The 27,377-nt window shown below is 42.1% G+C and overlaps 1 protein-coding gene across 1 annotated transcript in view; it reads right to left on the bottom strand.

Annotated features, from left to right (window-relative positions):
* The window catches only part of LOC115203098 (disintegrin and metalloproteinase domain-containing protein 10), an 81,698-nt gene that overhangs the window by 19,638 nt on the left and 34,683 nt on the right, over window positions 1-27,377 (bottom strand). The window contains exons 3-4 of the mRNA XM_029767467.1: window positions 7,992-8,110; window positions 234-392 (exon numbers count right to left, since the gene is read on the bottom strand). Coding sequence (XP_029623327.1) covers window positions 234-392; window positions 7,992-8,110 — 278 coding nt within the window. The remainder of the gene's footprint in view (window positions 1-233; window positions 393-7,991; window positions 8,111-27,377) is intronic.

Genomic DNA, 27,377 nt, shown 5'->3' with positions numbered 1-27,377 from the left:
CCTAAAAAACTAATCAACACTTATACACACACACCCAGAGTCATACTGTATGGGCAACATCATCTGAATCAATATAGCAAAAGCATTAAAGAACATGTCCTTTAAGTCTATGAAATATACCTATTACATTAACGACAGCCAGAACTCATTTTAGTGCTATGATGTTGGCACCATTACTTCAGCAGGCCTGCAGGGTGACTGGCAGAGGAGATCAGTGAATCAAGTATACTCACTGATGTCCCCCTCGTGGTAGATGACTGAGTGGTAGGGCACATCCTTGTCTCTGAGGTACCTCTCCGAAGGCTCCACGTAGTACATGCCCTGGTGGGTCTGGATGAAGCCTTCAAACCTGCCGTCCACCACCGAGCCGTGGGTCAGAGTGCCCTTCTCACCTGGAGGAGAAAGACTGAGGTCAGGTGGCTGAAGAAGGGTGGTCAACTCAACTCTATTCAGTTGTGGGTAGGAAGAAAGTCAATGCTCAACGTGTGAGAGGAACACACACAAAACGTATGGACCAATTTAAGCTGACACACAAACTAACAGAACATAATGCAGACATACACACACACGCACAGCTCTAGACATTGAGCAGATGGTAGACCGTGAGCTGTTCCTGGGGGGAACACCGTCTTGGACAGAGTCAGGGTGGGACGCAGCATATCCCTGTCTGTCTGGATCATAAATACTCATCCCTGCTCCCCTCATCTGACCTTCAAATCAGACAAATAATGACTTTAGTAATAAGAGCTTGGACTCTGGTTAGTGTCAAGGAAAACCAAATAATAGTTTCTTACGCAAAAGGCACAACTAATGCTTGAAGAATCAAGGAACCAGTGAGAAAGAAGTGGGAATAAAACAAAATGCTGTCAGGGCATAGCAGTCTATTAAACATCATCCGCCTTTGAACCAGACAGAGAAAGTCTGGCTGACGAAAAGGAATGTTTTTTAATTCAGTGTTTGTCAAGAGCAAGCACCTTGAAAAACCTTTTCCATCAGCAGCTATGCAGGTTGGAAGAAAAACTCTCACTCCCAATTAACCTGTGTTATAAAAATAGCAGACTCTGGAGGGCTATAATTGAAAAGGACATAGATGACTGGCAACTCAATGGGAGAAGATAACTAAATCAGGGAGAGAATAACACTTGTTTTCCTCAGGATAGGGAAGCCCAACTTCATTTAAATCTTCTGCTCTCTTCAGTTCTATATTGTTGCGAAAATGTTGGAACGTTTGTCTCATAGCTATCCTGAGGGACCATTGCAGTTTAGCGTAGACAGAGAAACACAGCCAACCAGCCTCTCTCCCCAGTTAGGTTTGCGTTTCCAGAGGAAAGAGGCCCAGTAGAGCCCATCTGCTCTGCTCTCCTGCTGGAGATAACGAGAACAGCAGAACACATAGCTGTCCCACGGAGAATCTAGCTCTTTCTCCATAAATCTCTGTCTGTGTGTTCCAAGGGCCCAGAGTTCTCCCTGGTTTTTCCAGGACCTAGCCATGTAGTTTGTCAGGAAACACTGGGACACTAACTGGTATTGGTAGCAGTTTTGATACTGAAAGTGAGAAAAACAGAAAGTGCTTTCCATTAATGCTACGGCTGTACATTAGGCACATATTAGATTAGAGTAATAGTAAACCAGTCAATAACCGAGGTGCTTGCTCAAAATAATACTATACTGTAAACTAGATTACCTCCATGTAAACAAAATCAGCAGGATACTAGGGAAAGGAATGTTGAGCTATGCTGAGACCATTCATTGACAATAATAACTGTCACTTCAGATGACTTCTGCTGTCCCATTTTCTTCATAATAATACATGAATAATGCTTTCCCCACTTACAGCTTGGAGATCAAAGTGAGGACCAATTTAATCTGTTGTCTTATACTGGGCAGTACTTGGTAACATTAAAGAGGGCCCTATGGTTTTTATATAATTTCAGGGACATATTCTCCCTTCTGATCTCCAGAAGGCACAGCTCATTTGCCCAGAGAGGAAGCTGTTTATCTGTGCATGAAAGGCCAGTGCAGAGGGGTTTAGATCCATCCTCTGCGCACATATGGATCAAGTCTGATTATTGTGCCAAGGAGTGCTCAGAACTCAGACACAGATACCCTCTAATAATAATTCCTAGTTTAAGTCAGGAGAATACGGCGCGTCCCAATGGCAACGGACAAGACTTTTATGTCAGAGAAGGAGAGAAAAGAACACGCAACACTAATGAGAGATGGGTTAATGTGGCCGTATAGACAACGGAAATTGAATATTCTTTACCCCTGTACCTAATCAGAAACCCTATTGTAGTCCAGATACAAGCAGCTTCACTCCAATTATGGGAATTCCAGTAGACAGGGACCACGGTAATCACCTCAGTTCATGAAATTGCCTGCTCCCCAAAGTGCTAAGTGGGCTAATGTAAAGTAAGGAGAGTGGAGTCTGCTGGTCTTTCTGAGGGGCAAATGAATGTATAGGCCGATCTGAACACACATAATGGAGAGGTCTGATCTCTGGCTCTCTACTAGCTCACAGTACTTCACTAGCAGATGGGTTCTACTCCCATCCCAGTACAGACAGCTATTAGCTACAGGTGGAGGAGAAAGGGACTCAAGGGAGAATGGGACTGGGGATATTACCGATTTACTGCCAGTTCATGGTTCTTCGAATATCAGGCAGAGGCCAACTGATGAGCAACTGAATTTAACAATACACAATGCCAGAGATGTACAGTGCCTTCAGAAAGTATTCACACCCCTGGACCTTTTCCTCATTTGGTAGTGTTACAGCCTGATTTTATATTTGATTAAATCGATATTTTAGGTCACTGGCCTACACACAATACCCCATAATGTAAAAGTGGAATTTTGTAAACGTTTTTAGAAAGGCTTGTTAATTAGTTAAAAATGAAAAGCTGAAGTGTCAATAAGTATTCAACCTCTTTGTTATGGCAAAGCCTAAATAAGTTCAGAAGTAAACATTTGCTTAACAAGTCACATATTAAAGTTGCATGAACCAATAAGTGTTTAACGTGATTTTTGAACGAGTACTTCATCTCTGTACCCCACACATACAACTATCTGTAAGGTCCCTCAATCAAGCAGTGAATTTCAAACAGATTCAACCACATAGACCAGGGAGGTTTTCCAATGCCTTGCAAAGAAAGGCACCTATTAGTAGATTGGTAAAAAAATAAAAAAGCAGACATTGAATATCCCTTTGAGCATGGTGAAAATGATTAAATTACACTTTGGATTGTGTATCAATTAGGGATGCAGGATATATCGGTGAACATATCAGAATCGGTCAATATTAGCTAAAAATGGCAACATCGATGTCTAGTTTAATGCCGATGTGCAAAACCGATGTCAAAGCTGACGTGCAAACTAATAACGTAGGTACATGACGTAATGACGCAACGTAAAATGTAGCGTTACACGCATTCCTAACCTAGACCACAATGTCTGCTGTGTGGATCGAGCAGTCAAGAAGTCGAGTAGTCATTTGAAAGAGTAAGAACATTTCAGCGAGACAACTCAAAGGCGAAATCCATTAACGGCAAGATAATGGAATTCACTGCCCTTGACAATCAACTGTTCTCTGTCGTGGGTGATGTTGGCTTTCGCCGACTGGTCAAGCACTGGTACACACTACCAAGTGCAGTATTTTTCAGATGTTGCCCTACCGGAGTTACACAGTAATAGCGTCACTGCTATTAACTTCACGACTGACATTAGGACCAGCGATAACAGCCCCATGAGCATGCTGTGTTTGACAACACAGTGGGTCGTCGAGGATTTCGTACTGAGGAAATTAATGTGCTGGTTGTCATACCGCTGATGCCATTTGAGAACATGTTTCAAACATGAACACACTAGCTAGCTCCATTCGAACAACTGACTCGCGAAATAAGCTCATCAAATGCGCCTGCAGCAGACGTGATACCCTCTGTCATGGCATTGAAACGCCTGCTTAACAGGCATTCTCTCTTTACTGTGTCGCCACCATGCTTGATGCTATATACAAGGACTGCTACTTCGATGCAGACAAGAAACAGGGTTTACGTGAAATGTTACATACACAGCTGGACAAGATGGAAACGGACACAGTGACAGTGCGCACCGAGGAAGAGAGGCCACAGACAGAGAGCTGAAACTTCACTGCTTGACATGTATGATGAAATCCTGGTTGAGAATGAAACAACTGAACAAATGAACAAACAAACAGCACAGCAAGTAAGTGAAAGAAATAGGTTTCGATTATGTTTTACTTGTAATGGGGACATACGTAAATGCCAACAAAATAACTTTTTGGTCAGAGGTGTGTATGTGTAACCATTTATTTAACTAGGCAAGTCAGTTAAGAACAAATTCTTATATACACAATGACTGCCTACCTCGGCCAAACCCGGACGACGCTGGGCCAAATTGTGCGCCGCCCTATTGGACTCCCAATCACGGCCGGATGTGATACAGCCTGCATTCGCCTGCAGAGATGTCTCTTGCACTGAGATGCAGTGCCTTAGACTGCTGCGTCCATGTGTGTGTGTTAACTATTTAACTGTACTAGAATGCTTAAAAGGACGCAACATTCTTAAATATTGGTTATCGGTATCGTTTTTTTTTGTTAAAAGGAAAATATCGGATATCGGCCAAAAATGTCATATCGGTGCATCACTAGTATCAATACGCCGAGCCACTACAAAGATACAGGCATCCTTCCTAACTCAGTTGCTGGAAGGAAACCACTCAGGCATTTCACCATGAGGCCAATGATGACTTGAAAACAGTTTGAGTTTAATGGCTGTAATAGGCAAAAACTGAGGATGGATCAACAACATTTTAGTTACTCCACAATACTAACCTAAATGAGAGTGAAACGAAGGAAGCCTGTAGGGAATACAAATATTCCAAAACACGTATCCTGTTTACAATAAGGCAATTAAGTAAAACTGCAAATAATGTGGCAATTTTTTTAACTTCATGTCCGGAATACAAAGCGTTGCGTTTGGGGCATATCCAACACAACACATCCCTGAGTGCCACTCTATATATTTTCAAGCATGGTGGTGGCTGCTATAGGTATGCTAGGCATCGGCAAGGACGAGGGAGTTATTTAAGATAAAAAGAAAAGGAATAGAGCTAAGCACAGGCAAAATCCTAGACGAAAACCTGGTTCAGTCTGCTTCCCAATAAACACAGGGAGACAAATTCCCACAAGACCAAATATACACTGGAGTTCTTACCAACACTACATTGAATGTTCCTGAGTGGCCTAGTCACAGATTTGACTTGAGAATCTATGGCAAGACTTGAAAATGGCTGTCTAGCTAAGATCAGCAACCAATTTGACAGTTTGAAGAATTTTAAACAGAACAAATATTGTACAATCCAAAAGCTCTTAAAAGACTCCCAGCTGTAAGCGCTGCAAAAGGTGGTTATAACATGTATTGACTCAGGGATGTGAAATGTTTGTATTTCATTTAATACATTTGAAAAAAAAACAAAAAAAAACATGTTTTCATTTTGTCATTATGGGGTATTGTATGTAGTAGATGGGTAAAAAAAAAATATATATTTTATACATTTTTAATTCAGGCTGGAACACAACAAAACGTAGAATAAGTCAAAGGATATGAATACTTTCGGAAGGCACTGTATTACACAGAAAAGGGTTGAGGAGAGAAAGATGTTGCCACTTACTGCAATTCAACTCTGAGTGCAATCTTTATCCCTAATTGCAGTATTCTAGAGTATTCCATTTTTGTAACACTTCGTTATTGCAGCAATTATGCCTTTGGCAAGCGGCCTTGCTTGCTGAAGTGTGATTGCATGATGATTACCCGACCACTATTTCTCTGAAGATTAGCAACTGCCAAAAAGCTCATCAAGCTTGGGGAATGTGGAAAAATCTATTAAGTCTTTGAGGACAATATTAAGTATTCCTTGCAGCGTTTCATCTCTCATATGGAAACTGTCCACTTACAAAAAGAATGGGGGGAAAAGCAAGGTTTTAGATTTGATTTTGTAAAGCCTAAAGGTTCTCTGTCATACATCAAGGCCTCAGTAAACATCATCTTCTGACTATTCTAATTATTCCCTAAGTAAGCCAGAGTGAGTCCGGCAATTAAACTTATCAGTAACTACGTTTCCATCCACAGGTTTTATGCGAGTAAAGGCATACCGTGTATATATATATTTTTTAAATCACGACAGCTGTGATGGAAACTGGAAGTTTCGATACAAGTTAATAAATGCCTACAAATCGTTTGTTTGTTTGACAAGTGGGATCTTTGTGTCTGTAAAATTAACTATGCAAGAAAAGGCAGTGGCCTTTATAAATTCCTTTATGCGCAAATATTGATATAATAACCATCATATGGAAGTAAACTTGGAGTCACGCGATGATATGGTGTGTGGTCCTCCCACTACGACTTGGGAAACCATGCAGTTTATTAGGCTACAGATGAAATAAGTTCTGATGAACTTCACAGTGTGGTGAAACCACAGTGATGAGTTTGATGCTCCTTTCCAAGAAATATCGAGGGTCTTATTCTGGTGACATGATGATCAATGCTTGACCAAAAAAATATCCTAGCTCTTAATCATCTCATCATGTGGACTAGCCTACCTGCATTGTAGACTATCTGCGAGACCAGAGTAGGCACATTTACTAAAATGCACTGGAAACACAATGAACTTTAGATTTTTATTCGGTACATGAAAACTTAAATTCACAGATTTTTACCTGCAACGAGTATGTTTGCTGGAAACACACCACTGGTGGGACAATGCGCATATTTTCATTGAGATTTGAATATTTGCATGAAATATTCCAATTGGATGGAAACCTAGCTAGCGCACAGCAAATGAGTGGGGCTTTTATGACATCGCTGTAATAGGATCTTGGCAGAAATGTTAATGTCTGAAAACCAGGAGAAAAGGAGGTTCTAAAAAGAAGCAGTGTGGCTTGGCAGGGTCGTGTTATGGAGGATGCATGGCTCTTTAACCTTCGCCTCTCCCGAGTCTGTAGGAGAGATGCAGCGATGGGTCAAGACTAACTGCCAATTGAATATCACAAAAATTGGAGGGAAAAGGGGGTAAAAAAAAATAAAATAAAAATAAAAAAAATATGATTTGGAGATAGTAAAGATGACACAAAGAGTATGGCCTTTACAGCAGAACACAACTACAGAAGTTCAACGTCTAGATTTCTGATTCCGTAATAATGCCAATAAATGAATACGTCAGTGGGTAAATGCACAGTTATTCTGACTCGGTCTAAAGTTCACCTTTATTATTGAAAAGAAAAAGCTTGCTGGATTTTTGGTCTGGACAAACCTTTCCATTGCATTACAAATCACACCACAATACAGATCTGAGAAATAGGCTACAACGTCGTCGTCCTTGGAACAACGCAGTGCTGCTTCTCTAAAAGGAAACAGATCAAGATTTTCATTTGATAGAGATGGGAAGTGCTCCAGTGGAGTCTGATTTGAATTATAGTCTGTTCAGCAGAGGAGAAGAGAGATGACAGCATCTGGAAATGATGAGGTGGAGTGGAGATGAGCCTGTTGGGATCTGAGAGCTTTACACAAACACACCATGTCACATGACCGGACGGACACACCTTGGCCTTGTTTCCCTTGTGTTACATGTGAGCTCTGCTGCAGGCAGGGGGACGGGGAGGGGGAGGATCCTGAGGATGTGAGACTGGAACGTGACTAACACATTCTCCACACGTATACGCACACACACACACAAAGAGAGGAGACTGATATCCATTAACAACGTTTAAAACCACAGCTTCATGGTGGCTGGGCTTTTACAATGAACTCCATACTACCAATGCTGACAATCCCACAACAACACACTGGCACACACCCAAACACCACAGATGAACGCAAAAGCAAATTGGATGCAGGAAGCGTTTCCCTGGTAACTATCGTAATTGTGCCTGTGTGCACAAGGACCTTGTCGTTCAAAGACATAATTGCTGGACTTACCGAAGATTTCTCCAGTGTAAATGTGGGAGGGGTCGTAGGGCGCCTCCACTCCTGATACCTCTACCTTGAGGTCTGGAGAGAACAGGCTGGTGTCCCTCTTCATCCGCAGATTGAAATGCCTGCAAGAGAGGAACATGAAAATGCATTACTACACTACCCAGACCCCGTTTAGTACCTCCAACATTCCTGCTCATGGTTCAGTAAACATCTACGCAGCCAGAATGACAGGAGAAGGATTAGGGCAAGTAACAATGCCAAACCATTGTCTTCCAACACTGACAGAAGACTACAGACTAGGCTGTAAGACACTTAATTTCACATAGGCCTACAGCAAATGAAAATAAAGACCGACATATAGGGCCTTCATCAACTTCTCTCAGGGGAGACAATAAAGCGGTTGTTGTTTGAGGAACATCTTAAATGGATGAGCAAATGCTTTCGTTCAGCAGCACATCTATTGTTCAGGAATAATATTTCCTATAAAGTCCTGATGACTTAGATGCCTGGGCTGGGGGCTCAAGAGAATCACACCAGTCTCTTATCAGAACACAGGTCAAGTAAATCATTACTCTATATTTTTTTTACATTTATTTAAGTAGGCAAGTCAGTTAAGAACAAATTCTTATTTACAATGACGGCCTACACCAGCCAAACCCGGACGACGCAGGGCCAATTGTATGCTGTCCTATGGGACTCCCAATCACGGCTGATTGTGATATAGCCATATCACTCTGAATTCTTTCTGTTTGTGCAAATCCCTCGCTTTACTGTCAAGGGATGACGCTGGAGAGAAGCAGGTACGGGGAGTCAAACATTTAATATGGAACGGACATGGAACGAGACAGGAACAGCGTCAGCACACGGGTAACACAGACAAATAACAAACAATGCAGCAGCCGGGAACAAAGCTGGGGAACTGACAAATATAGGGGAGGTAATAAACAGGTGGTTGAGTGAGTTCAGGTGAGTCAACTATCAGTGATGCGTGTGACGAGGGAAGGCAGGTGTGGGTGAATGATGGTGGCAGGAGTAATGCAGGGCAGCCTGGTGCGGGGGGAAGAGCGGGAGCAGGTGTGACATTTACTGCCCACGGGGTTTGATTAGAGTAGAAAGGTAGCCAAAGGCCTGCATAGACTAGGATTTTAGCTGTTTTATGCCACCATTTTGCTGTCCCAGACAAAATATCCATGTCGTGAGCAAATTCTTAGGTTGCAAATGATTGTCGGACGTCTTGGCTCATTCAGTGTGACAGGGTCTAGGTCTGCCAATTAAGTACCACTACGTGCAGTCATAGCAGCCCCCCAGTGTCCGGTGTGGAGTGTTTTGGGCTCTAAAATTAGTTTATTATGATTAAGTTCGATCCCATACAAATTACGCTGAAGTTGAAAACAAATTGAGATTTAATTAAATAGTAATCCATTCGGACAAAATTTTGTCATCACACAGGACCCCATGCTGACACAGACCAATCAGGTGCTGGCAGGCTACGAGGAGGCTCGCGCCATCATGCCATAGACATTAAGGTAGACTCTCTCAAGCAGGATGAAAATGACTACATCGACCATGATGCCTGTTATGGCCACTTTCAACATGATCCTTAGCAATGTTTTGGTGCCATTCAGCCCCATGGTGCATTTCAAATTCAAATACTTCCCGCTTCATGCCCCATCAGGCATTTTCCATAGGAATACGTGGATGATGTCAGCACTATCTACTGGTTTTCATATGTATGGGCCGTAGGCTCTGACAAAGTTCTCGCAGAGGCAGAAATTGAGCCTTTATCGTATAGTGTGGCTGGTGTTACGGTCAGCCAAACAATAATTTGACTATTGTGAATAGTCAGATTAAATATAATAGTTTGATTTAAAACATTTACATGCTTTGCAAGAAGAACGATTTCCCTAATAATCTTGTTGACACATGAAAATCAAGCTACATGGGATTTTGATAAATGCACAAAATCCCCAATTAAAATAAACTCTCTCACAGCGACCATGTTATTTTGGGGAAGTTTCGGACATATAAAGTTCGTATGCGAAAACTATTTCAAAGATGCATACTTCACTCACGCATAAACATAAGAGTGAGTCTTGCGATGCTGGTACATGCACAGATGAAATACACCACTGCAGGCTGACACAGCCTCGCAAGCCAATCGCAGAATGTGACGACGGAACTGAAGCAAATCATACAATCTGGCCAGGTTGATTTAAAAAAAAAAATTATACACATCGCACATACAGTGTGGGAAGGCCTTAGGAGATAGACATTATTGCTCCGGTTCATCAACCATTATTCAGGATGAGTCATGAATCATAATATTAATATCCTGGCTCTTAATCCATGTGAATAGGATATGAAATGGAACAGACATGTAGGTTACATCTGTGTGAGTCCATGAAGATGAGCCTATTGACTGTGTCAACAAATGAAGTGAATGCATAAAGGATTGCATTTGAGCTCCCGGGTGGCGCAGTGGTCGACGGCACTGCATCTCAGTACTAGAGGCGTCACTACAGACACCCTGGTTCAAATCCAGGCTGCATCACAACTAGGGTTGCACATTTTGGGGAATATTCAGAGGTGGAAACGTTCTGTGGGAATTAACAGGAATTAACAGGAATATATGCAAAAATAAATATACATTTTATTTAAATGTAGATGTTTATTGAATTGGATATATTTACCATATCATATGGAGACAAAAATAAAACTTTCACCTTGTCATAAGTAGACATAAGTGCAAATTATTAAATCCTTTAAATAGAAATAATTTAAAATAAAAAAAAAATGAACTATTTAGTTACGACTTGAACTTTAATTAAATGACTTGAATCTTCACATGGGATGATTTCACTGAACAACAAAATAAAGGGAATATTGAATGATCCATTGCATCTCCCAAAAACATTTTCAACATACTGTAAAATGATAGTCTAAAAACTAAAGCTTTGGTTGTCTTCCTCTCAGTCTTCCATGTCTTCTCTCTGGACCTCCTCAATGTCCACCTCTTGAACATCAGACTGAGGCATCATCTTCACTGTCACGTTCCAACCTTGTTGAGGATGGCTCGTTGTCGTCGGGCTCAAAAAGCCTCAAATTTGCCCGGATGGCAACCAAGTTTAGATTGCTGCTATAACTTGAAGACCCTTCACATACCTAACCATTTCCTTGGCTCTCTTGTAGAGTGCATCCATTGTTTTCAGTGCCCTGATGTCCTTGAGGTGCAGATTCAATGCATGAGCAGCACAGCTAATGGGTGTGATGGGAGGGTAGGACTTCTCCACTTTAGACCAAGCAGCCTTCATGTTCGCAGCATTGTCTGTCACCAGTGCAAATACCTTCTGTGGTCCAAGGTCATTGATGACTGCCTTCAGCTCATCTGCAATGTAGAGACCGGTGTGTCTGTTGTCCCTTGTGTCTGTGCTCTTGTAGAATACTGGTTGAGGGGTGGAGATGTAGTTAATTATTCCTTGCCCACAAACATTCAACCACTCATCAGAGATGATTGCAATACAGTCTGCTTTCTTTATGATTTGCTTGACCTTCACTTGAACTTTGCATCCAGCAAATGAGTAGATAAAGCATGTCTGGTTGGAGGGGTGTATGCTGTGCAAAGAACATTCAGAAATCTCTTCCAATACACATTGCCTGCGAGCATCAGAGGTGAACCAGTTGCATACACAGCTTGAGCAAGACATTAATCAGCATTTCTCTGACTACTTTCCTCCATTGAGTCAAAAAAACATTGATTCCAGGAGGACCATGAGCTGTTGCTATTGATAAGGTGTTTGATTCATAATTTTCACCTCGAATAGAAGTAGAGGGATTTTTGTCAGACGTTGCTTGTTGTGAGCACTGAGGGAACTTTATGCACTTGGCCAAATTATTCTGCATCTTTGTTGCATTCTTCACATATGATTTGAAAACGTACACAGCTTTTCCTTCTACATTAGCTGCAGTGAAATGTCTGCACACATCAGATAGTGCCCGTGACATTTTCCTGTAAAGATTATGTACAGATAAATATTTAAGCAGTTAGATTAAAACAACTCCTTTGTAAGATAAATGTTTTAAAATGAAACATGTATGGAAACAGGTGAATTAACACTCAGTTAGCAGGCTCAAGCAAGCTAAAACCAACATGGTAGCAAAAACGATCTAGCAGAAATTGTTAACAAGTTATAAATGATTTAAAACACACTTTGCTGTACGCTACTATTTACTAGTTAAAAAATCATGTCAACTCAGCAAAAAAAGAAACGTCCTCTCACTGTCAACTGCGTTTATTTTCAGCAAACTTAACATGTGTAAATATTTGTAGGAACATAAGATTCAACAACAGACAAACTGAACAAGTTCCACAGACATGTGACTAACAGAAATGGAATAATGTGTCCCTGAACAAAGGGAGGGGGCAAAATTAAGTCAGTATCTGGTGTGACCACCAGCTGCATTAAGTACTGCAGTGCATCGCCTCCTCATGGACTGCACCAGATTTGCTGTGATATGTTACCCCACTCTTCCACCAAGGCACCTGCAAGTTCCCGGACATGTTTGGGGGGGGAATGGCCCGAGCCCTCACCCTCCGATCCAACAGGTCCCAGACGTGCTCAATGGGATTGAGATCCGGGCTCTTCACGAACAAAACAAGCAGTATGGCTGGTGGCATTGTCATGCTGGAGGGTCATGTCAGGATGAGCCTACATGTCAGGATGAGCCTACAGGAAGCGTACCACATGAGGGAAGAGGATGTCTTCCCTGTAAATGCTGAATGTTGAGATTGCCTACTATGACAACAAGCTCAGTCCGATGATGCTGTTACACACCACCCCAGACGATGACGGACCCTCCACCTCCAAATCGATCCCGCTCCAGGGTACAGGCCTCGGTGTAACGCTCATTCCTTCCATGATAAACGCAAATCTGATCATCACCCCTGATGAGACAAAACCGTGACTCGTCAGTGATAAGGGAATTTATATGTTTAAATTAATGACTAAAGAATTCCACCCTGAAACGTAATAATTAGATTATGTAAAATGTATTAAGAATAATTAGACTAAAGTCCAATAAGGTTTGGTCGAGACAAGTAAGGGAGAGAAATGTGTGTGTGACTAAGAAAACACAGAGGACAATTAAACTATACATGACCTGACCTGGTTGGAACTTTGAAAAACTTACGACAGGAAAGAGACATTGTCAAGGTCCCTCTAATCTCGGGAGGGAGGGAACGGTATGGAACTGCCAGCTTGGTAGTGATATATGAGGAATGTGGACTGTGGGGAGAGATACAGCCCACCTACTGTTTATGTGTGTGTATGTGCGGGGAAGTAGGTGGGGGTGAGAGTTATAAAATGACATGTCTTTGTATTTTGGACTTTAGAACGTTCTTGTGAATAAAGAACCAAACTTTTGCAGAAGCTGAGTCTTTGCCTAATTATTATTAAACCCAGGGTCTTACAAACCTCAGGGATTGGTCAAAGCTTAAATAATTGTTTAGTTATCATCATTGGGATTGAAAATTCTCTTGACAGTCAGTGAAGAGCACTTTTTGCCAGTCCTGTCTGGTTCAGCGACGGTGGGTTTGTGCCCATAGGCGACACTGTTGCCGGTGATGTCTGGTGAGGACCTGGCTTACAACAGGCCTACAAGCCCTCAGTCCAGCCTCTCTCAGACTATTGCAGACAGTCTGAGCACTGATGGAGGGATTGTGCGTTCCTGGTGTAACTCGGGCAGTTGTTGTTGCCATCCTGTACCTGTCCCGCAGGTGTGATGTTCGGATGTACCGATCCTGTGCAGGTGTTGTTGCACGTGGTCTGCCACTGCGAGGACGATCAGCTGTCCATCCTGTCTCCCTGTAGCGCCGTCTTAGGCGTCTCACAGTACGGACATTGCAATTTATTGCCCTGGCCACATCTGCAGTCCTCATGCCTCCTTGCAGCATGCCTAAGGCACGTTCACGCAGATGAGCAGGGACCCTGGGCATCTTTCTTTTGGTGTTTTTCAGAGTCAGTAGAAAGGCGTCTTTAGTGTCCTAAGTTTTCATAACTGTGACCTTAATTGCCTACCGTCTATAAGCTGTTAGTGTCTTAACGACCGCTCCACAGGTGCATGTTCATTAATTATGGTTGATTGAACAAGCATGCGAAACAGTGTTTAAACCCATTACAATGAAGATCTGTGAAGTTATTTGGATTTTTACGAATTATCTTTGAAAGACAGGGTCCTGAAAAAGGGATGTTTATGTTTGTCATATAAAATATATTCACCCCACCCAGTATTGTAATCAAAACTTACCAGAAAGCATGTAGTCCTTGGCTCAGACAGTGTAGTAGTGTGGGCTCAATAGCATCTCATAAGCGTGCAAGATCTTGAGAATCAGCTGTACATGTGATGCAAGAGTGCACTGCACGTGATGGAAGAATGCACTGTGCATGCAGAGGGCTGCAATTCCATTGAATTGGGGATAGTTTAACCAAAATATACCACAAGACCTAGAATTGCCTTATGTGTATCCCACAAAAAAACCTTCACTGTTATAAGCTAACTTTTATGAGCAATTTAAGTAAAATTCCAGGGCTTAACTTCCCATGGAAAATGTACGGAAATTTAACGGAAAGTTTCAGACTCTTTGCAGCCCTAATCACAACCGACCGTGATTGGGGAGTGCCATTGTGTGGCGCACAATTGGCCCAGTGTTGTCCGGGTTTGGCCAGTGTAGGCCATCATTGTAAATAAGAATTTGTCCTTAACTGACTTGCCTAGTTAAATAAAAGGTAACACATTGTATTTCCCAATTATGACATGGGGAACAACATGAGAAAATCTCACAATTTGACAACATGTATCTTTAGTCAATAAAAGTAACCCATTGAGACTGCAACGATTGGACAGTGAAAATGTATCTTGTCATATTTCTCTTTGGATTTGTAAACACTGAGAACAAGACAAAAAAATTCAAATGACTGACCATTTCCCCTCAGTACATCCTGAACTAAGAAGAAACAGCGGGCCATCTCAGGTTAATCACAGCTATAGCACTTCACAACAACGGCCCTCCTAATTTGCTTTGTTGATAACAGAGGGAGGCCCAGGCCCTCTCACTGGGTAACAAATGACAGCTGTAATTGACGTAGGCATCCCTGCCCAGAGCAGCTCTCTGATTAAGACTCCCCTCCGGGGTGCTGGGGTGTTAGTGGACACATGGTTGGTTACACAACTAACCCAGTCAGGAGGGGACGACGTGACTCACACACACAACGCTGGAAACAATAGAAGTGTAAGGAAAGAAAGATGGCACATGTACATAAAACTGAAATAGCTTATCTTGTGAGTACCGACTAGGCCTGTCAAAGAAAATGTATAGACTAATCTGTTGACATTCACACAGTCAGTGAGTCACACAATATTGCCAAGTTTCTTTTTGTCATAGAAACTCACTCCACTCATACCACTCCACTCATACCACTCATAACCACTTCCCCTAAACCACACCCTAAGACAGTCTTAGTTACTGCTTAGTAGGGCTGTACCCACCCCCAAAAAAATCTGTGTCGACCGAGTCTGTTCTTTCAACCAAATTTTTCAAAAATTCAAAACGTGTACTTTTCTATATATTGACACATCCTATGTATAGACACATCCTATGTATTTTAATCAAATCAACTATATGCAGTGAGCTTGTCTCATTCTTTAAGCCCAATGTTCAATGAAATAATGAAGACACACAAATGACTAGAGGGAGTCCGACTGCAATTGATTTGATTGTGCCAGGCTCAGACTTGCTGCAGTTACATTTTTTTACAGCAAGTGACTAGCACCCGTTGTCTCTCTCTCCTCGCTGCTGCAGCGACCACCGCAGAACATTATTGTTTATCGTGCTGTCTGTGTTGAAGTTGCAACATAATTACATCCATTTCTGAAAGTAAAGTTATGGAAATCCCTCATTTGTTTAGGAAAAACATTCCCTATTCTCTCAACCCTTGCTCTCTTTACGTGACACATGTACGCATCGCATGCACATGACCAATAGGGCCTGACCTGTAGCATATCATAATCACATCAATAAATTGGTTATAACAAACTCCGAACACATGTAACAGCAAAATGGATGCAGAAGACGTGACAAACTTGAAATGGGGCCATGTTTACTGGTTGCTCAGGAGGTAAAGGAGAAGTCAGATGTGTGGAATAAATTTGACTAGTTGTGGAAAATACTGGAAATAAAGAAGATAAGGAGCAAGCGCTGCATGCATATTATGTGTGCCAAACAGGTGCTGTTAGATGACTATAGCTTTCTGACTGTTTGGAACAATGTAAACACTAATTAAATGATAAGCGTACCAGAGAGTATGTTAATGTTATTTCATTTTTTTGTAAAGCCTTTATTACAGCAGAGACTAAAAACAGTCGCATGCATTTGTGAATGCAATTCCTAGAAATGGAACGGTTTATTTATAGTTTACGCTAACTATTGATTTGTTTTAAAACTAAAACGCTTGATTGCATTTCAAATCATGAATGACTCGTATGCTGTGTGATGACATGAATGAATGATTGATAGATACAGTCACCTAAATAAAAGTATTGAAATATAGGCCTAAGTAAGTTGCGGTATTAAGATTAAAAAGGGTCGGCTTTTATGCCTACAGCTCGATGGTGGTTCTACAAGTCTGCTATAATAAGCCTACTAATGATAATGACATTACTTATTATTATAATGATCCTAATAAGAATAATAAGAAGGAGATCAAGAAAAAGGTGGTTATTATTATAAATATAATTTCTGACAATTTGGAACAGTATGTTCTAATGAGAAACTAAAAGTGTAAAGCCTTTAGAGCATAGCAAAGATTCAAAACAGTCGAATTTGTGAAAAAAAATGTAACCGACATATTGTGGTTGGTGCTCACGGAATCAGAAGGCTATTAAACAAACACTCAAACAGGCATAGAAGCAGGATCTGTCATATCTGTAGATATACAGTACCAGTCAAAAGTTGACACACCTACTCATTCAAGGGTTCTTTATTTTTGCTATTTTCTACATTGTAGAATAGTGAAGACATCAAAACAATTTAACACATGGAATCCTAGTAACCAAAATATTTTTAGATTCTTCAAAGTAGCCACCCTTTGCCTTGTTGACAGCTTTGCACACTCTTGGCATTCTCTCAACCAGCTTCACCTGGAATGCTTTCCCAACAGTCTTGAAGGAGTTCCCACCTATGCTGAGCACTTGTTGGCTGCTTTTCCTTCACTCAGCGGTCCAACTCATCCCAAACCATCTCAGGTCGGTTGATTGTGGAGGCCAGGTCATCTGATGCAGCACTCAATCACCTTTCTTGGTCAAATAGCCCTTACACAGCCCGGAGGTGAGTTGGGTCCTTTCCCTGTAGAAAAACAAATTATATTCCCAATAAGCGCAAACCAGATGGGATGGAGTATCACTGCAGAATGCTGTGGTAGCCATGCTGGTTAAGTGTGCCTTGAATTGTAAATAAATCACAGACAGTGTCACGAGCAAAGCACCCCCACACCATCACACCTCCTCCTCCATGCTTTGGGAACCACACATGCGGAGATCATCCGTTCACCTACTCTGTGTCTCACAAAGACACGCCGGTTGGAACCAAAAATCTCAAATTTGGACTCATCAGACCAAAAGGACAGATTTCCACCAGTCTAATGTCCATTGCTCATGTTTCTTGGCCCAAGCAAATCACTTATTCTTATTGGTGTCCTTTAGTAGTGGTTTCTTTGCAGAAATTCAACCATGAAGCATGATACACGCAGTCTCCTCTGAACAGTTGATGTTGAGATGTGTCTGTTACTTGAACTCTGTGAAGCATTTATTTGGGCTGCAATTTCTGAGGCTGGTAACTAATGGACTCATCCTCTGCAGCAGAGGTAACTCTGGGTCTTCCTTTCCTGTGGCGGTCCTCATGAGAGCCAGTTTCATCAATAGCGCTTGATGGTTTTTGCGACTGCACTTGAAGAAACTTTCAACGTTATTGACATTTTCCAGATTGACTGACCATGTCTTAACCTCTTTGGTATAGGGGGCAGTATTGAGAATTTTGGAAAAAATATGTTCCCATTTTTAACTGCCTCCTACACCAACTCAGAAGCTAGAATATGCATATTATTGTTCAGGTTTGGATAGAAAACACTCTGAATTTTCTAAAACTGTTTGAATGGTGTCTGTGAGTATAACAGAACTCCTATGGCAGGCAAAAACCTGACAAGGCTTCAAGCAGGAAGTACCCTGTCTGACAAGGAGTCGTGCGTCTTACCTCTTTTTATTGAAAAGTAAGGATCTTAGCTGTAACGTGACAATTCCCAGGGCTCCAATAGGCTCTCAGAGCCCGCGAAATAACTGAAGGTTTACGAGGGAACCTCAGGTTGAAATATATTATCGCCTTTTGTAAGTGGATGCTCGGAGGACCTTTCAATGATGCGCGTGCATGAGTCGCTTCTGAGGAGAAATTTTATTCGGCTGTTTAGGCTCAATGCATACTCCCGGTCGGAATATTAACACTTCTCTATGACATAAATGGCATAAAAATTGGTTTTAAACAGCGGTTGACATGCTTCGAAGTACGGTAATGGAATATTTAGACATTTTTGACACGCCAATGCGCCATGCGCGACACCGCGAAGAAGCATTCTAGAACTCACGAACAAAACGTCGCTGTTTGGATATAACGATGGATTATTTGGGACCAAACCAACATTTGTTATTGAAGTAGAAGTCCTGGCAGTGTATTCTGATGAAGAACAAGCAAGGTAAGAACATCTTTCTTATAGGAAATGTGATTTTGGTGGATGCTGACCTGGGTGGGTATCTAAATAGCTAGCCCTGTAATGCCGGGCTATGTACTTAGATTATTGCAAAATGTGCTTCATCCGAAAAGCTATTTTAAAATCGGACATATCGAGTGCATAGAGGGGTAATGTATCTATAATTCTTAAAATAATTGTTATGCTTTTTGTGAACGTTTATCGTGAGTAATTTAGCAAACTGTTAGTAAATTCACCGGAAGTTTGCGGTGGTTATGCTTTTTCTGAACGTCACATGCTAATGTAAAAAGCTGGTTTTTGATATAAATATGAACTTGATTGAACAGACATGCATGTATTGTATAACACAATGTCCTAGGTGTGTCATCTGATGAAGATTATAAAAGGTTAGTGCTGCATTTAGCTGTGGTTTGGGTTTATGTGACATGATATGCTAGCTTGAAAAATGGGTGTCAGATTTTTTCTGGCTGGGCACTCTGCTGACATAATCTAATGTTTTGCTTTTGTTGTAAAGCCTTTTTGAAATCGGACAGTGGGGTTAGATTAACGAGATTCTTGTCTTTAAATAGCTGTGAAATAGTCATATGTTTGAGAAATTGAAGTTATAGCATTTCTAACGATTCAAAAATCGCGCCACTGGATTTCAGTGGCTGTTACGTAGGTGGGACGAGTTCGTCCCACATGTACTAGAGAGGTTAAAGTAATGGACTGTCGTTTCTCTTTGCTTATTTGAGCTTTCTTGCCATAATATGGACTTGGTCTTTTACCAAATAGGGCTATCTTCTGTACACCACCCCTACCTTTTCACAACACAACTGATTGGCTCAAACGCATTAAGGAGGAAAGAAATTCAAAAAATTAACTTTTAAGAAGGCACACCTGTTAATTGAAATTAATTCCAGGTGAATTCCTCATGAAGCTGGTTGAATAAATGCCAAGAGTGTACAAAGCTGTCATCAAGGCGAAGGGTGGCTACTTTGTTGAATCTAAAATATACTTTGATTTAACACTTTTTTGGTTACTACATGATTCCATATGTGTTATTTCATAGTTTATGTCTTCACTATTATTCTACAATGTAGAAAACACTACAAATAAAGAAAAACCCTTGAGTGAGTAGGTGTGTCCAAACCTTTGACTGGTACTGTATATGGATGATTTATAAAAGTCAGGCACATTTAACAGTTAGACTGTTGATTATAGACCTAATTAAAAACTGGGGTTTCCTCGCTCCTCACTTTTCTTAGTCAATTAAGGCAAGGGCTGTTTTCTCATCTCCTAACTCCGCTGCATTGTTCTCAACACCAATATAAGGTTAACTTTGCTTTTATGCACAAAGCAACATGGTCTAGGAAAAAGCATCAATTCAACAGCGTACTGATACGACCTGTGTCAAACGCGGGAGAAAGCGCATGTTATAAAATAATCGTATTTTTATTAGTATTGCACTATTGTCCTTAACCATATACAATTTCAGTAGCACGTCTTAGAGTGAAGGACTGTTCCATCCCCACGGCCTCCGCAATGGATCAGTCCACTCAGACAGGCGCAAATCAGACAGGCGTCTTGTACAGCATGAAAGAATGTAAACGTTTTCGCAACTGTTCGACTAAAGAAATCTTGGTTGACCAGCAGCCTAACGATCAAACAATCGAGCAGTCCACTAAATGGGGTCAGCCTAACTGCTTGGTGCAAGAAGATGCAACCTGCCTTATGATAGTGGTACTTGAGACCACCATAACAACAGAATGTATGGGGGAAGAGAGTTAAACACATGTACGTCCATAAAGTGCTATCAGATGGAGCAGCCTGAGGTTGCTTTCATTTCCTTTCAGTCCAGCACTTAGAACGCTACTTGACTAGACCAATAACTACCATCAACACAGAGTTTAGCCTAACTGACGTCGTCCCAAAACGGTCTCTCAAACACACACACACACACACACACACACACACGGACAGACAATACACAGTCCAAAATAAGACGGCAATGTTAGACAGGTGAAGCGGTTGGCTCTCTCCGAGACCCTTCAGAGAGCAAAGCATTATGCTAATGTCTGTTAGTGAGTGACTCAGCCAGCCATTAGACAGACAGCCACCTCCACCAGACCCCACTGGGAGAACACACTCGATTACCCCACAACACTTAACCTTGGCACACCAACCGGAGACACACTCCACAGTGCAATCAAACAAGCAGTGGCATAGGGACAGGTGTATTTAATTCCCGTCAGGAAGATTTCACTTCACAGGCCTTCCTTATTATGCCCCTTCTGTAATCTATTCAGGAGAGAATGCACTGGAGGGTCGACTGCAGAAGGTTGACACTTCCGTAACCTGTACCACTGTAGGTACAATGTCCTATATTCTATAGGATGCCTTTCTTCAGCACTGTGCACCACTGGTAGAACATGCCCTACAGTACAGCCAGGTATTGGTCTCCAGATTTCCTACTCAGCACGCACCCAAGCAGACAGCAGACAGCAGACGGATGGCCACCAGAGCATGGCTGCACAAAATTAGCCAGATTTTTGGACTTTCATTTTCTAAAATGTGGAGCAGTATTTTTAGAGTGGTAATGGCGGCAAAGAGGACAGCTGTGTGTGTAGTGAGCCTTTACTGCCAGCCTCAGCAACCAGATAGAGCACACAGGCATACTGAATACTGGGAGAGAAGGGGTGGGGGCTGCAGAGCGGTGGGGCGACAGGAGGGGGTGAGAGATGAGTCAACCCTCTACTTCCAGGAAAGATTTTACTCCCATGGGTTAGGGCTGTTCCCCTCTCAAACCCGAGAATAGGCCATGGATCTGCATCTATGGCCACAGCATGCTGTAGCAGGTCTATCTATGCATTAACTGACAATGACTGTTACAACATCTCAAATAAAGGGCCAGGGGAAACAGCTAGGTTATATCTACAGCTATACTGAAGCATTCTGCTGGTAAAAGAGACTATCAGTGTTACATTGTGGAGCAGGAAAATTGATCTGTTTCTATTTGACAGGCAGGCAGGGGAGATACTGATAGAGATGTGATGAAGTGCAGTGACTGAAATTACCCCATTTCTATATTTAAAGCTGTTTGGTTTCCCGAGGATACACCTTCTTGAGCGCAGTCTGGCTCTCAGACTGGGCAGCATCCCCATTGTGTCAGTCATTCAGTGCCACTGCTCAGTAGAGCCACAGGGTATAGACTACCCTCCCTCCATTATCATCACACACACACTGTACAGCAGGCTCCCAGTCAGTTACTGGAACACAAAACAATCTAATTATGATGTACTCAGGACATTCAACTATAATAATCCCACTAAATGAATGCATCCTCATGCCTTCTGTCTCTATGAAATAGGATAAATTCTTAAACAATGTAATTATGCCCGTAAGAGTATTATCATGCATCTTAAAAGCCACAAATGTATTACAATAAGAAAAACTATTTCCAGCAACATGACTTCATAGTCATATGACTGGAGTTAATGCAGCAAATCTCTGCACTAGGAGGGGGGAGTAGGGGGGCCGTGGTGATGGTGAGGGGGGAAGGGAGTGTGTGTTAGGGAATGAAAGGAGGAGAGAACAAGATGATCCCAGTAATGTCCCTATAATGTCAGGCGAAGTAAATCACCACACTGGAGAAACGCTATCAGGGGCTGAACAGATCCACATATTACACAACTCCTCCTCACCTGAGCAGTATCGCTGGCTGGCTGGCGTACACGTGTGCCAGGCAGGCTAGGGGGATGGTCTACCCTGAGGCAGCCAGGGACAGGCGGTCACTCCGCCTCCACTGGCACCCAGCAGGTTTGGCACCCAGCAGGTTTGGCGCCCAGCAAGTCACACTGCATGTAACTTTCCAGCACAGCAGCTTGTGATGAGTGTGTGTGTTGTGAGCAAGTATATGTGTTATTATCTCTCCTGGCTTAACTTCTGGGCTGGCAGGATACAGTCAGGTTAAATTCTGCTCTGATCCTCCCTGCTGTTGATAGGGAATGGCTCTAATGGATCCTGTTGCCATGGAAAAACATTGTCAAGGTCCTCTGAGTTTATCAAAGTCCCACCAACCAGCCTCCCTGTTTCTCCCACATAACCGGTCTGTGGACGTGTAGATCAGCATGTCTCTCTGACCTCTAGCAGCCACTTTCTCATTAAACCCTTAGCCAAACACAAGGCCTTTCTCTACACAAGCATATCACCAGCAACCTGACCAACTGCAATATTAATAACATCTCCTTTCATGTTCTCTCTACCTACACCTCCTCTCTGCGTGTCAGTGAGTTAAAGTACATCCCCTCCTTTCTCCAGTCTCAGACTTGTTAGAAGAAGTGTAGTTGGAGATGGGTGCCGGTAAATGCGATAGTCCTGGTATACCAACAAAAACAACAGCTCTATCTAGGCTGCTTCCTTTCTGAAACTCAGGTGCCGGGGGAAGCTGGTGTGAAATAATCTGTCAGACTATTTAAAAAGTGGATGCGCTCTATTTCTCTCGGCTTCAGTGAGCCACAGCGATCAGATGCTGCCTGAAACAGGGCTGGAGACTAACTTCATAGCGGTTATTTCATTACAGATGGGGGCTGGCACAACTGTGTAACCGACTGTTACGGATGAATATCGTCATGAAAATAAAATAACAGTCGTATCCGTAGAATTTGATTTGTTATTTTTGGGGGGAATGAACAGCTGACTGAAAACGGGATGGCCGTGCATTCGTGCAGTTTAGTCTGTTTCTGCGGTAACATGGACTCCCTGTGGAACGTGTGACACCTTATAGTCCATGCACCGACGAATTGAGGCTGTTCTAAGGGCAAAGGGGGGTGCAACTCAATATTAGGAAGGTGTTTCTAATGTTTTGTACACTCAGGCTATTCATGGATTCCATTTCAGATCAGACAGACGTTGTAAAGCAGAGGTGAGAGAGAATTGTACAGAGAATTTGAGCTAAAAGCAGTGTTGCGTATTCACACCTCTGTGTGGCTAAATGAAACACTGTTCAACTCCAGAATGAATTGAACCACTCCAACTCTGCTGCAGGTCCAAGTAGAGAGATGTTTATCCCAGTCTGTATGTGGATGTGGCGGACAGAATATGATCTTTAAATGGTGCAGCAGGCTCTGAGCTAGGGTTCAGCGGTTTGAATAACTCCTGAAGGTCACCACATCGAGTCAGTCCCAGTCCCTTCAGCTCCACTTCCCTGAGATGACAGACACATGGGACAAACATGGAGTCTCTGTGCTTAACCATCGCCTTCGAGAGAAACGCTAACCAAAGACATTATCGTGACATACTACATATCAGTGGGCGAAAAAATGACTCGGGCAGAGAGGGAGTGTGAGTGAGGGAGAGGGAGATACGGAGAGAGAAAGTGAGAGACACCATGCTGCAGGGACACCCTTAACCAGCAGAAATGACATTTTGAACTTCACAAACACAACAGAAGAGAGGGAGGGAGGAATCAGTCCACAGCTGATACAATCTGTGTCTGGAACAGTGATGGGAACATAAATACAAATTACCGATGCATTTGTTTCAAGCCTGATGTTCATGATGTTGTGAGTTCAAGTGTGGCAAGATGATAAACTTCTATTAAAAACTCATTAACAGTGGAGTCTGCAGGGCGGCTGCGAAGGATCTGACTTCTGACAGGAAATTATCTTCCCTCATTTCAAGATGGCATTAATTCCTCTAATATACTCCCGACGTCCCAAACGCACCTCAATGAAACATCAAACACCCAAATGTCTGTGGGCTGATCATATTATTTAGAGCTCAGAGCTCCATAGCCACTCAGCTCACGCTTTAAACATCCTGATTAATTGCAACCCGAACACCGGAGACGGCTTACTGCTTCCCAGAATGCAGTGTGCTCCCATATCAAATACAGCCATTCTTCCCTCTACTTGTCACTGAATGGAATACATCTCTGTATTATTCATAGACAGAGTTTGTGTAATCCTGAGCTCTGGAGAACAATCTGTATATCTCAGTCAGAAGGGAACAGAAAGTACTTAAAATTTCATTATGTAGAATCTGACTAGATAAGGCATTTGAATATAGAATAAAAACAAGCGACCCGTCATCTCCTACATAGAACTATCCTGCGCTAGCACCACATCTCAAAGTAAATTCTAATGCTCAGCTTTTGTCAGCACTCCAGGAGTATAGAGGTGATGTGACAGGCAGGTCTTTAAATAATGGAAATAGTGCTCAAAGTAATGCTAAAATAATGCTGACACCATCTGCCTGTCTTACAGAAAGTGAAAACTAGGTGTATTAGAGACTTCCAAATAGTCCCTAATGAGTTTATACATTATTAAAATAAATTCCTACTACTCCAGGGGAAACAAGTAGACCTAAAAACTGACGGTTCATTCACTGCTCAGGTAAACAAAAAAATATATTTATGACAATTTCCAGTACCAGACTCCAGAGAGGGTTGATTATAGGGTTGCACCATGTAAACACCTGTGCTTCTCTCAACACGACAGGCTAACAGCCCCATTCTTTCAAAACCCCAACAAAAACCTTCCTGCTGCAACCATGGTACATGTCTCTAGTTGCCCAGTGGAGTCTTATCAGCACATTAACTAAAATGGGACTAAGAAGGAAACAGGCACATGACAGTCAAGTCTGATTATACAGCCTTACTCCATGGGACAGATCTGGGTCACTGCAGTTCATCAACATTGCATCTCTCACATGGTGTCTGATGGCTATCCAAGGCTGTGTTCAGGCTACAGGCTACTGATGATAGATCAAGCTGATAAATCAGATTAGGATCTACTTGGTCTAATATTTCAGGCTGACCGTTATTATAACGTGGCACACACGCGGCCAATGGAAAAATACTAGGCCATTGGAAGGAATTAAACAACTTATTTACTTACATAATCCTCAAATCAGATTGATCAGGGAAGCGAGAATGATTTTAAAAAAAATGTAATACAGTAAACTGAGCCTAAAGGCATGCTTGTCTTAACACAGTAGGAGCACAGCAGATCAACTCTACAGATCAAACCCCTGCTGACTACTGTCACCTTGTCAGAGTGTCAAATGTCAGAGTGGGTGTGCTTTACTAGCCTACTACAAGAGAGAGGAACATTAATATGAACAATGAAGTGGGATTCATCTAAAAAACATTTCCCTCAAATATTTCTCTTTGCATCGATCCACTGCCAGCCAACTACCTCGGGTTGAGCATGGCTGATTTAAAACCACCAGGCTGGAAATAAAATATGCAGCGGTACAGGCAGTGTGTCATCTCAAACCACACATTATACAGAGTGGAGGAAGGTAAAGTACTGAGGTAGAGGGCTGCAGGTCCCAACAGGTATCACTGTGGCACAGTCAACATTTTTCATGCTGCAAGCAGGAGCGGGCTTTGGGATGAACATTTTTTTGGGGTCCCGCAGATTATTTGGAAACGGTCGTCTTTCTGCTTTGTATGCGTTAGCCTACCTACTGTATTAAAAGCACCTCTGTGTCGCATTATTCACAGACAATCTCAGAATTCACTGCTTCAAGATCAACAGCCTACCTCTTCTCTCCTAGATGGGCGTGCAAGATCAAGAGCCTACAGTATATGACTCAATGAAATAGAGTAGACTGCATATAAATGGGCAGAGAATCAAGGGGCAGTTATCTTTCCAAGAAAGTTTACTAAAATTGGATTAGGCTATAGTTGACTAGTGTCTGTAAATAAATATTGATAATGGAAATAAAGTGGGAGGGAGCTCAACCAACGTGAGTTGAAAAGCAATAATAAAAAATAAAAACATGTTTTGAAAAGGAAAAGGGTGCAATGAGCGAATACCATGGCGAGTGAGCGTTGCACCTTTCCGTTTTCAATAAATATTGATTACCCATTTGTTTGTCTCTGCCTGCAAATCGTCCCACTCCTAAAAGGTAGGCTATATCCTATATGCAAAACGTAGCTCAAGAGAAAGTGCAAGTGTCTGCTGTCATCATTCTTGCTGCTTCAAGTTCAGTAGCCATATGAGTGAGATCAGGTGCGCATTTGGTCTCAATTTAATAGAGTAGGCTGAAGCCTATCTATGGGCGGAGAAGCACGGGGCACTTCTCTTGCCAAGGAAATTAACTTCTGAAATCTAATTAGGCTATAGTTTACTACACTGCCTCAAAATAAATATTGATGACCCATATTGGTCTATGTCTGAAAATTGTCCCACTCCTAAAAGGGTAGGCTATTAAACCTATTCTGATACAGGTCAATTCGACCAAATTCCACTTTTGAGTTGTCTAAAATACTAGTTAACCTCTCTATTTCTCCATGAAATGAAATGACTTTTCCTCATTTAGGGTCATGAACCTAACTTCAAAATGTGGACACGCTGATGTGTTCTGGAATGTCTGTGTAGATTTTGTATACAAACATGATGTTGTGGGTCATTTTGATTCGGAAGCTTTCATCTGTATAGATATTTGCACAGGTCCAAAATAAACAAGTGTCTGAGTGGCGCAGCGGTCTAACGCACTGCATCTCAGTGCTAGAGGAGTCACTACAGACCCTGGTTCGATTCCAGGCTGTATCACAACCGGCCAGTATTGGCAGTCCCATAGGGCGGCGCAC

This window comes from Salmo trutta, chromosome 12 (assembly GCF_901001165.1).
Source record: "Salmo trutta chromosome 12, fSalTru1.1, whole genome shotgun sequence".
NCBI lineage: Eukaryota > Metazoa > Chordata > Actinopteri > Salmoniformes > Salmonidae > Salmo > Salmo trutta.
Note: the sequence above shows the minus strand (reverse complement) of the source record. Positions and strands in the feature narration are given on the sequence as shown.